Here is a 12,438-nt window from a genome sequence, read left to right on the forward strand (position 1 = left end):
TGAGCTACAGCTCACTTCATCGGATGCATACCGTGGAAACTGCAGCAGACTTTATATATACACAGAGAATATGAAACAATACCTCCTCCCACCCCACTGTCCTGCTGGTAATAGCTTATCTAAAGTGATCATCAGGTTGGGCCATTTCCAGCACAAATCCAGGTTCTCTCACCCTCCACCCCCCCACACAAATTCACTCTCCTGCTGGTGATAGCCCATCCAAAGTGACAACTCTTTACACAATGTGTAAAACCTGGATTTGTGCTGGAAATGGCCCAACCTGATGATCACTTTAGATAAGCTATTACCAGCAGGACAGTGGGGTGGGAGGAGGTATTGTTTCATATTCTCTGTGTATATATAAAGTCTGCTGCAGTTTCCACGGTATGCATCCGATGAAGTGAGCTGTAGCTCACGAAAGCTCATGCTCAAATAAACTGGTTAGTCTCTAAGGTGCCACAAGTACTCCTTTTCTTTTTGAGTATTTAAACTATCTATCTATTGACATTGAGTGCCTTTTCCAATTGCAATGGAAGTTTAGATAGAAAGCAGTTTCCTGAATTAATATGGGTGCCTTTGGCCAAATTCCCTTACAAGTGCAACGGGACCTTTAATAAACCACAAGTATTTGTAGACACCGATTTTACTTTCATGTAAAGGCTTGTCTACACCAACCTGCACTGATTTAAACAAGTTTGTTTACATGTCTCCACAAACTTGAGGAATAAGGACAGATTTAACTCAAAACTAGTTAGAAACCAATTTCATTAACCTGGTGCAGTTTCTCGGTGTAGTCTACCCTTCAATGTCTTTACAGGTCTCCTAGCCAGGTTTGAGGTCTTAAAAAGCACAGGGTAATAACTGGTTTCAGAGTAGCAGCCATGTTAGTCTATATTTGCAAAAAGAAAAGGAGTACTCGTGGCACCTTAGAGACTAACCAATATATTTGAGCATAAGGTGTAACTAATACTCCTTTAAGGTAATAACTGCAGCCACAGGCAGAAAATATTTATGTATATGCATTTATACATACATAGTATTACATAAAAACTATGCAACTTAAAATGACTTGTTTACAAAGTCAAGCACTCAAATGTTAAGGAAATGCCAGATTTACAGATGCATGCACAATATTAATTCTGCCTCATATTCATCAAATGAGGCAGGGATCCTGTGGAAAAAGTAATGCAGTTATAATACAAGGGACAGAATTCAAGTTGCATAGGAAATTATAGATCTTTCACTTCCTAACTTGTGTGGTTTCACTTTGCAAACTAATTAACAGGTTAATATTTTAAAAAGAGCAAGAACTGTTGTATACAACTCTAACAAATCCTCCATCACACATCAGGGTTTGATCACTGCAAAATGAACTTCTGCCACTTGAGCTATAGAACCAGTTATGTTAGCTGGCACAAGGAGAAGGCTTTATCTCAGAGCTGGGGCAAAGAAAGATGAAATATTGCAGCCATGAGTTGGATCCAGGTAGTGTTTGAGGAAGGAGTCCAGCCCAGCTCTACCTCCAACCAAGGTGGTACCTCCAGTAGAGGAGTGGATGCTGGGTGCCGGTGGGTTTACCTGGGGAGTCTGGCCCAGCTGGACTGGGAAGGTCCTGCCCCATGTAGCGTCCCAGGGTAAGGAAGAAAAAGGAAGGGAAGACTGGAATGATGGGGGCATGTGCTGGGTTGCAGGGAATGTGATGTGTGCACCAGGGAATCGAGATGCCCAGCCCACCTTTCTCCTCCCTCCCATTGCTCTGGCAGCTCCTGGTATAGTGTGCAGTGGTGCTGCATTGTTCTGGCTCTTTAGAAAGAGCATGTTCAAAGTTCTCCTGAGGCATGCACTGGAATTTCCTAGGATAAGAGAAAAGGCAGGTTGCTAACCTGCGGCTTTTCTACATGCTGAATTTCCTGCTGAAAGGAGGATGGTATTGGAGCATCTCAAAGAAAAGTTACTTTACATTTATGAGAGATTTTTGTATTAGGCATCTTAAATAAAGGGTCACTAACAGCTTCCCAAATTATAGACAAACATACATGTTCGTTAAGGAAAACGACACTAATATAAAATGTTCAGTACTATTTTTTTTCCTGTCTTCCTAGAGCTGATGAGACAATGGCCTGAGACCATGAATCTGTAAGTATTATTGAACCCTGAAGAATAAACAGCAAATGGTAGATTGTGATGGTATCTCAGCACTAAATTCATTCATTTAAAAGGAAAAAATGTAGTTCAAATAGGTTAACAGACTGATAAAGCCCATCTTATCTTTAACACTAAATGTTTTAAACATATACTGGAACACTTATCCAAGTATGTAACAATTTGTATTCTCCAATTCCCTGCAGTTAATATGAAGGCTCTAGATATGCCCAAAAACTTAATTTGTGTGGTAACAGGGAACCTGACAGTATTCTAAGGATTAATACGACGACAACTTAATTACTGAGTTACTGAGACAAACCAGATATTCTGTGACAACTAAACAGCAGCTCCACTGAACAAAGTAATTCCATTACAACTTGTGTTGATTTCTCCATATTGCTTCATAACAATACGGTTTACGTCAACATAAATAAGAGATCAGAGAGCATAAAAATGGAAGAGACCTATTAGATCTTTTCCTGCAAATACAGAACGTTTACCAGACAAAGGGTTCCAATAAAAGAGATCCAAAGGCTATACATTTCATCTTAGCTAAGCAGCTTTAGAAACATCCCAGCAAGTCTCCCTACAGTTCTCTGTACAGTTTAATAAGAGTTTTAGAACTGATTCTACAGTTGCCCTTAAGTTCTCAGATTCAAAAACATTAGCAAACCAACATCCCACTAAATATCTAGCCAACTGAAAAGGGGAGAAAAGAGAGGGAGAAATTCAGGCCTGGTCTATGCTTGCAAATTAAATCAAAACCTAACTATGTCAGTTAGGGCATGTCTACACTTACTGGGGATCAACACTGCTGGGGTAGATTTAGTAGGTCTAGTGAAGACCCGCTAAATCGACCACAGATCATTGTCCCATCGACTCCAGTACTCCACTGGAACAAGGAGCGTAAGGTAAGTCAACAGGAAAGGGCCTCCCGCTGACACAGCGTGGTGTAGACACTGCAGTAAGTCAACCTCAGCTACATTGACTCCAGCCATGTTATTCACCTACCTGGAGTAGTGTAATTTAGGTCAACTTACCCCCATAGCGTAGACAACGCCTTAGGGACTGAAAAATTTCACACCCTGAGCGTCACAGTTAAATCAACTTAATCCCTGGTCTGGACATAAAGTAGGTTGACAGATTTCCTCTGTCAACCTAGTTACTGACTTTTGGAGGGGTGGATCAACTACATCAATGGAAAAACCATTTCTGTCAATTTAGGAAATGTCTACGCTATGTCTATATCGGCAGCGCTGTAACTATGTTGCTGTAGCGAGACATACCTTTAGATCTGGTCTACACTAGAAAGTTACACGAGTATAACTGGTAAAACAGCACCTGTGAAAAAGTTATACAGGTATAAGCCATAGCATGGACTGTTATAGCTTATTTTGCTTCCCAAACTGGAATAAGCTATACCAGTGTAACTGCATCCACACTGCAGGGGAATGGCTACTTAATTATACTTGTACATGTAATCACTAACACATTCTAGTTTAGACAAGACTAATGTTTCACTTTAAAATACAATCTAGGGTAGCTTGAGAACAAAAAACTTCAGGCACACGGCTTTGATTTTTCTTCATACATGTTCATGGTACATATGGTCCAGCCCCCTAGGCAAGCTAGTTTTGGGGTCAGATCTTAAAGAATTTCTGTTGTGTATGGGGTTGTTGGGTTTTTTAAAAAACAAGATACATTAACAATGTTTACACAGGTTTCAGAGTTGCATCCGTGTTAGTCTGTATTCGCAAAAAGAAAAGGAGGACTTGTGGCACCTCGGAGACTAACAAATTTGAGCATAAGCTTTCGTGAACTACAGCTCACTTCATCGGATGCAGAGTCTCACACCACTAGGTACATTTAAACTCTGCATCTCTTTTGGGGAGGAGCTGTAAAAAAAAACAACACAACAACATGTTTTTTCTCCAGCAGCTGTGTATGTATTTAAAGCTGACCTGCAATGCATTTAAGATGTTCTAATGCCACTTTATGGTGTGAGAAAATGATCTGAAAGTTTGTCAAGATAAAATATTTTTCTTGTTTGGACAGGCTAAGAAAGTCAAATCCAATCTTCCCTGTTTTGGTTGGTTGACTTTTAAGTCCAGGACATTTGAGAGAGTTTTGAATCTTAAAAGGCTCCCTTTTCTGAAGTGTTAGTTACTGAAGTTACACAGGTGCTAAAAAAGTCCACTCAACAACATAACTTCTCTCAGCTCGTAATGTTACTATTGTACTAGTTATCCAGTTGTCAACTTGTGTTCTAGCTTAGTCAGGATGTGAATTTCTAATCTTAAAATCAGTATTCTTATTAAAAATATATCTTCCCGACCTTTACTGATAACAAAGCAAAGAAAAGAGGCACAAACCTTTCTCTCCCTTTCCCTCCCCCCACTTCCCATTTATGTAGGCAACTTAAAAAAACAGAAGTTTGTTGTAATAACTTAGACAGTATTTTGTTGTTACTGCTTTTTGTATTATTGTTGCAATATTAACTACACTATATATCCACTTAAGTCAGTTGTCTGTTTCCAATCACTAATGCAATAAAATGATGGTTTTATTTGAGAACAGGATGTTTTTTAGGTTTTTTGGCTGTATGATAATTTAGTGTGGTATGGGTGAACAGAATTGGTAGTTTTCAAATTTTGGACTTTTAAAAACTAGCAATTTATTTATGATCTTAATGAAGATCTGCACTCCTCTTCCTGGGAATTTCCTTAGGTTAATTAAGGCACTTGATAATTTGCTTAGCAGTGAAATTCCCATTTCTAAGCAGGATTGGAAATTGGGGTCCAAACCAAGCCAACCATGAGGACTACTTCAAAAGTTATTTATCTCCTGGTATTATGTAAGATAAAGAGCTTTCTACTGTAAGATCCTTACCTCTCAACAGAGCCAACATCACATCTGAAGTCTTGTCTTATTAGAGAGAAGAAGTGTAATACTAGGTAAATGGATTAACATCTTAAGACCTTTGACTGCCAAATTTGTTTTAAATAATAGCTAAAACATCTACGAAAAGGGTGTTTTAGACCTAGATACAAGAAGTTCAGTAAGGTTTGGCCTCATGCTTTCAGCATTTTTACTCATCTGAAGATTCCCATTCTACTACTAAAGCTGTGTTATTTTCCATACTGGTTCTTCTTTTTGGGAAGGGGAGGGGTAGAAAGATGAGATGAAGGGGAAATAAAATATGTATCCTTTTATACACAATGCTAAAGTAGTAGTTTAAATCTCGTGGCAAGATATTTAGCCCAAGGATAGCTCTTTTAAATCTAAATTTAAATGAATACATGCTTGATGTTATGTAAAACTTGAAGTTGTATTTAAACACTATTAGCAGGCTGCTGTAGGTGCCTGATCACAGTAGTTTATTGTAAAGAAAGTTTCTTAAAAAAAATTTAAGAATCACACACTACTGAATTATGTCCTCTTTTGTAGAGTCTAAAGAATTGGACATTCAAATCATTAATTGGATTCACAGTGTCACAGAATATACACTAAGTGAGCTGACCTATTACTACATACGTTAACTCCTACTCCTTTCCCCCGCCCCCCAAAATATTACATGACATTTTGAGAACTAATGGAGCACTCCACTGATCTGATTTTAATTGCCATCGCACATGTTTCCTTATATTGAACACCAGCACATTCTGGAATGGAGAAAAATGGCTACAGAAAAAAAAATTGAGTAGCAAATCCGAGCATAGTGATTTAAGAAGAAAAAGTGTTTGTCCTTAACTAAGACATTATACAATTCCTGAAGTAATTTTAGATGGTTTAACAAGATAAGAGTTTTCCACTGGCAAGTGAATATTCTTCAGTTTGTTACTTTATCAGAGAAAAGGCATATGCAAATTTAACTTGAATTAAAGCTGTCTGGCTAACTATTTTGTTAGTCCCACTTGTTTTTAAAGCTTTATTTGCAAAAAATCTAAGCATAATCACTTAATCAGATTTTTCATATTAAGTGACTATCAACCTTGCCTTAGCTAGAAAGAAAAGGCTACTCATGCTGGTATAGTTTTCACCCCAAAAGACTCACCTCTACAAGCCTATAGCAGAAATAAAACAAAGACAAAAGTTATATGGTAATATATTACTTTTAATTAAAATACAGATAGGATACTATTATGATAGGCATAACAAAACTGTTTCTTTACTTTAAAATGTAATGGAATTGGAAATAAAGTACTATACCCCACATATCAAAAGATGAAAAGTTTGTATTCAAAACAGGTCTCTGTACTGTACCAGCAAACAGTACCTAAAACATTCTTATTGGACAAAAGTTAATCTCATTCAACTCAATTTTGAGTCATCTAGTCTCAGTTTTTTCCCCATGTTTATTACAGTTCAGCAAAACATGCTTTGTTGAATAATTACAGTAGTTAATGTTCGTACAAGTTCTAGATATGTTACATAAATGTTAAGTATAGTATAAATCCTCAAACTCCAAAATACAACTTAAAAGATGATTTACAGCACAAACACAATACAGGACACAGATAGATAATTTTTGGATGGATTAGGAAATATCAAATACAAAATTGTTACGTGAAATTCCACATGGTTTGTAAAATTGTCTGTACACTGTAGCACGTGTAGAAGGCTGTACCTTAAAACCAAGGAATGCATTCCTTAGATTTAGAGAAATGTAACAAGCTTCACTTTTAGTATCTATAGGAATGCAGGTCGGAGCTTAACTGTCTTAACCCAACCACTTTAAAAACAGTACTATCAACTTGAAATCTAGTAAATTAAAAAAAAAAGTTAGCATAAGGTAAGTACCACACTTGCTCCCTAACTTTCCTCCCTTTACCAATACTTGTGGTTTTAAAAGGTCACATTTTTAAACATGTTCCCTGTTTCTATAGAGGTTTTGTACAGCAATAGAAAAGAGAAGAACTGACTATGCTAGGAAAACAACGAGTGTGACAAGAGCTGTCATGTGCACAAACTAAAACTGAAAAAGAGACTACCTTCCCACAGTCTCTTCAGGTACAGTATTGCTATGGCAGGTAAAAAAAAATTCAAATTGTTTTTAAGTTGACAATCCTTTAAGCAAAGGGGCTTGAAGGGACGGTCTTCCAATGAAAATTTAAATCTTCAGTAAAACAGCAGAAAGAAGCAGAAAGTGGTGGAGATTTAAACTTCCAAACTCAGATTACCTTTTAACAATTTTGTAGAAAAATAGCAGCCAGTGTGTCTGAATTGTAACAACCGTTATTCCTTTATCTGATTCGTGTATGCACTATTCCTGATCACCATGTGCCTGAAGGTATTTCTGTGATTACACATCATGTGCAAGTATTGACATAAGCCTGACAAAAAGTTTAAATTCTTATATTTACATAACTTATTAAGGGGAAGTCGTCATTAGACTGAAAACCCTTCTTACAACAAAGATCCTATTAGCAAGGAGCACACTTCTTATAACCCCCAAATCTCACTACCTTGCCATCTTATGCTTATTTTCCCGCTGCCCTAAAATGAGCTCATAGCATTTTCAGGAATTAAAGGTACAACGAAGTCAATTTATGTCTAGTTTATAGTTAAAAGCGGGCATATGTAACAGCACGTGTCGTCCCCCCCAGTGACTCAACAGCCCATGGACAGAGGTATAAGCCTGGCTGCAACCTTCACTGTGGATCCACAGCGCTGATCACGCTCCTGAGCCCATAGGTACAGTCAAGCCGCACAGAAGTCCTAGGTGGGCTGCTCTGCCATGATCTCAGCCGTGGCCCGCACATGCAGGAGAACAGACCCACCATGTGCATTAGCCACAGCTTCCTCACAACACCCATAGCCTATGCCGCGCTCCCCCTACCGCAGCATATAACTCGACACCGCCACCGTGTGGCAGCGGGAGAGCGCTGCAGCCTCCCCAGGCACCAGCGCGCGCTGCCGCACAAGGCCCAGCCCAAGAACCAGAGACAACAAAATGGCGGCCGCCCGCTGCGTCACGTGACCCCCTTTGTGCCTTTCGAGGCCTGGGAAAGGCCCTGCCAGCCGCCGCGGCGGCCGGGTTCGGGGTGGCGGGGTCCACGGGAAATACTTGGTAGGGGACGAGGGGGATGATTTGGTCTCGGCACCCTCCCTCTCCAGTCCCCTATCCCCGCGGGCGGGGAGAGCGGGGAGAAGATGGCGGCCATTTTGTGCTTGCGCAGAGGCGAAGGTGGGGGCCCCGGGTCGGGTGCGGGGGGATGGAGGAACCCGGCCGCGGGGGGGGGTCTCACGTACCGACTCCTCTTCCTTCTCCATGCCCGTGGGCATCTGCGGCACAGCCCGGTTGATGGAGGCATATTCGGCCAGGTCGGGCAGATCCTCGCAGCGGAAGACGGGCAGTGGCTTGGACGCGTCCAGCGCCCGGGCCCGGAACGACAGTTTGCTCATGTTAGGCAGCGATGGCGGCTCCGACTGGGGAGGGGGGGGCGGCAGTGAGAGCGCTCCGAGCTGAGAGCCGGACCCCGCCGAGCGCTCTCATGGAGGGACCGGGGCTCCCCCAGCGGGGCGGGGCGCACTCCGACGCGGAGCCCGGCGGCGCCGGCTGGCGCGGCTGGGCTAGGCGCTGGCTTCTCTTCTCTGCCGCTCCGGCTCTGCTCAATACGCCACGGCCAACATGGCGGACATTAAACCTCGACTGGCCGCCTCTTTCAGCCAACCCCAGCGCCACAGCCATTCCCACACTGCATCGCGCAGGGGCGCGGGCACAGCGCCGCCCGAGGCAGGGGGCGCGCGGCGCGGGCCCTGGGAGCGCGGGCACGAGAGTGCGGGAGAGCTCAAACGGGCCGAGAGGGATGCTGAGAGGCAGGTGTCCGAGAGATTCCCGTTTCAGGGCGGGACAGGCTGTATCCGCGCCTCAGCGTGAGGAGAGGGCCATTCACCCTCAGTCGCTGGGACAGAGGCCCCGTGGTGTGGGGTCGGGGGCTAGCTACGGGCCTTCTCATTCACTGAGGGGCAGGCAGGGGGACAGGCCCCCTCATTAATGGGGTAGGACCACGCAAGACCCTTCACTCCCTGCAGGGCCGGGGGAGACAGACTACCTGGGAGTCAGTTGTAAAGACAAGCAACACAGGCGACCGACCTGGGTTAGGCCGATGGGTGAAGCAGCCTGGGCAGGGAAAGTGGTTGTCTTCTAAGGGTAGTTTCCCTCCCCAAGACCTGCTGCTGTTGAGGTCCCTGGCAGCCCGTCTCAAGGGGTTTGTGACATCAGAGTCCATAGAACTGAAACCTCAGCCATAGAGAAAGGAAGAGATTGGCACTAGGACTGTTTAAAACTTTTTTCTGTTTGTTCCTGTGACTCTAACTCTTGAAATTCTGGTTTTGTTAAGAGTTTAACACTTCATGATTAGTAGTCTGAGGGTAGTATCCCAGTCGGCTACTGTAAACCTTGATACCAAACAGATGATCCTTGGCCCAAACACTTTATAACCTAATGAAAGGCTGAGCTGCTAAACCACATTTGAGTCACACAAGATGTCCCCAAGAAGGGAAGACAAAAGTTAACATTCCTTATATTTCTAGGTTAAAAAAACAACTTTTTTTCTGGAAAAAGAAAAACTTCAAAGAACCAAAATGTACAGCAGTTTAAGTTTTAAACAGAATGAAGTCCACAGTAGTGGCATATACACTTGATGCTTGGGAAGGACTAATTTCACAATGCTGAAAACAGTTATGAGCCAGATTATCTAGGAGGAAGAATTTAATCAGAAAAAAGTGAATGATGATTGGTTAAGAATACTTTACTAGCTACAATTGAGGAAGAAGGCCATACTGGTTAAAAAAAAATCTGGTGTAGCAGGGGAGTGAAGGCTGCTGTAAAAAAAATATTTTATATATAAGAATATACAAGTGGAAGGAAGGGGAAGTTGATAGTAATCAATATAAATCAGAAACTAGGAACTAGAAAAATTGACAAGGAAAGCAAAGGGACATAAGGAGATATCTATGGCCAGCAGAGTTAAGGACGATAAGGAGTTTTTAAAGTCTATTGGGAACAAAGACTCCGAACAACAGTATTGGTCCATTACTAGATGGAAATGGTAGAATTATCAACAATAATTGTATTCCATAATATTTCTGTTCTATAGTTGGGAAAAACATATGTAGTCATATGAGATAACACTTTCCATTCCATTAGTACAGTGGTTCTCAACCTGCAGCCCAGTTAGCACACAGCTGTGGCCCAGCTCAGCTGCGTCCCAAAGGCTGCCCTGCCCTCATGGCAGGGGTCCAAGGCAGGCAGCTGGCCCGCCCTGTGAGTGGCTGGGGTCCGGGCTGCCACTGTCCTGCCACCCGGTCCCTATGTCCCAGGTAACACATTGTATAAATGAATTGAGAACCACTGCATTAGTATCTCAAAAGAACACTAACTAGTAGCTACTAAAAAGTTAGACATTTTTAAATCTGCAGGTCTAGATAACTTGTATCTAAGACTTAAAAGAGCTGGCTGAGAAGTTCACTGGACTGTTCATGTTGATTTTCAATAAGTCTTGGGACACTGGGGAAGTTCCAGAAGACTGGAAGAAAACTAATGTGCCAGTATTTAAAAGTGTAAGTGAGATGACCCGGGTAATTAGGGACCTGTCAGTCTGAAACTGATCCTGGGCAAGATAATGGAGCAGTTGATACAGGACTTGATCAATAAAGAATTAAGAGGGTAATATAATTAATGCCAATCAAATGGGTTTGTGGGGAAATAAATCCTGTCAAACTAACTAGATATCTTTTTGTGATAAGATTATAAATTGGGTTGATAAAGGTAATAGTGTTGATGTAATAGTCTTAGAATTCTGTAAGGCATTTGATTTGGTACTATATGATTTTGATTAAAAATAAGAAAAATATTAATATGGCAGACATTAAATGGATTAAAAGCTGGCTAACTGATCGGTCTCAAAATGTCATTGTAAACAGGGAATCATCATCAAGTGGGTATGTTTCTAGAGGGATCCTGCAGGAACTGGTTCTTGGCCCTATACTATTTAACATTTCTATTAATGACCCAGAAGAAAACAAAATAGTCATTGATACAGTTTGCAGAGGACACAAAAATTGGGGAAGTGGTAAATAATGAAGACGACAGGCCATTCATAGTAATCTGGATCACTTGGCAAGCTGGACACAAGCAAACAATATGCATTTTAAAATGGCTAAATGTAAAAATATACATCTAGGAACAAAGAATGTAGGTCATACTTTCGGATGGGGGAGTTAATCCTGGGAAACAGTGACTCTGAAAGAGATTTGGGGGTTGTGGTGGATAGTCAGCTGACCATGAACTCTGATGTGATGTTATTGCCAAAAGGCTTACTGCCATCCTTGGATGCAAAAAGGGGAATCCCTAGTAGGAGTAGAGAGATTATAACTCCTGGGGGAAATTCTGCACCAAAAAATTTAAAATTCTGCACACAATATTTTAAAATTCTGCATATTTTGTCAAACACAATATAATCACACCAGTTTCAATTATTTTGGTAATTTATTTCAACATAACTGTCAGCTAATAAGTCTAACAATACAGCTAATAAAAAAGATCCAGGAAAAGTTTTTTGACAAATAGATTTCTTACTAGGCATTCCTTACTTAATCATAGAATCATAGAATATCAGGGTTGGAAGGGACCTCAGGAGGTCATCTAGTTCAACCCCCTGCTCAAAGCAGGACCAATCCCCAACTAAATCATCCTAGCCAGGGCTTTGCCAAGCCAGACCTTAAAAACTTCTTAGGAAGGAGATTCCACTACCTCCCTAGGTAACACATTCCAGTGTTTCACCACCCTCCTAGTGAAAAAGTTTTTCCTAATATCCAACCTAAACCTCCCCCACTGCAACTTGAGGCCATTACTCCTTGTTCTGTCATCTGCTACCACTGAGAACAGTCTAGACCTGGCAAGTCCCAGGCAGGATAGGTAAGAGAAAGAGCCTGCCTTCTTCACAGAGCCAGTCAGGGGATAAGAGGACACAGACAGCATGGGGGATCAGACAGAGGTTCCTAAGAGCTAGTGATGGAGGACAGACTAGGGCAGGGACTGAATGGGAGTGGAGGTGCAAGGCCACATGGGCAGAGAGGGAGAGGGTGCAGAGCTATAGGGGAGAAGAGGGACAGCTGAGTGGGGGCACAGAGATACATGGGGACAGGGGGTGCAGGGACACATGGCGATAAGGGGAGGGGGCTGGCAGAGGAGACATGAACAGAGGGGAAGGGGTGCAGGGCAACAGGGGGGACTCTGAGTAATAATAATACAGAACTCTGAGTAATAATTCATTTAAGCTACAGTAC

At 41.9% G+C, this 12,438-nt stretch overlaps 1 protein-coding gene across 4 annotated transcripts in view; it reads right to left on the reverse strand.

The window, feature by feature from the left end:
- Positions 1-12,438, reverse strand: part of EPC1 (enhancer of polycomb 1) — a 112,118-nt gene that overhangs the window by 75,891 nt on the left and 23,789 nt on the right. For 2 of the 4 annotated variants that reach the window (XR_007354916.2, XM_048837730.2), the window contains exon 1: positions 8,398-8,854. The exons of 1 other annotated variant lie outside the window; for it this stretch is intronic. Coding sequence is in view for 2 of the 3 variants with exons in the window: in XM_048837730.2 (XP_048693687.1) it covers positions 8,398-8,550 (153 nt within the window). In the remaining variant the exon portion in view is untranslated. Of the gene's footprint in view, positions 1-8,397; positions 8,855-12,438 lie in introns of those variants that run through there. One more of the 4 variants, XM_048837731.2, reaches the window with a different exon arrangement.

This window comes from Caretta caretta, chromosome 2, assembly GCF_965140235.1.
Source record: "Caretta caretta isolate rCarCar2 chromosome 2, rCarCar1.hap1, whole genome shotgun sequence".
Classification (NCBI taxonomy): Eukaryota; Metazoa; Chordata; order Testudines; family Cheloniidae; genus Caretta; species Caretta caretta.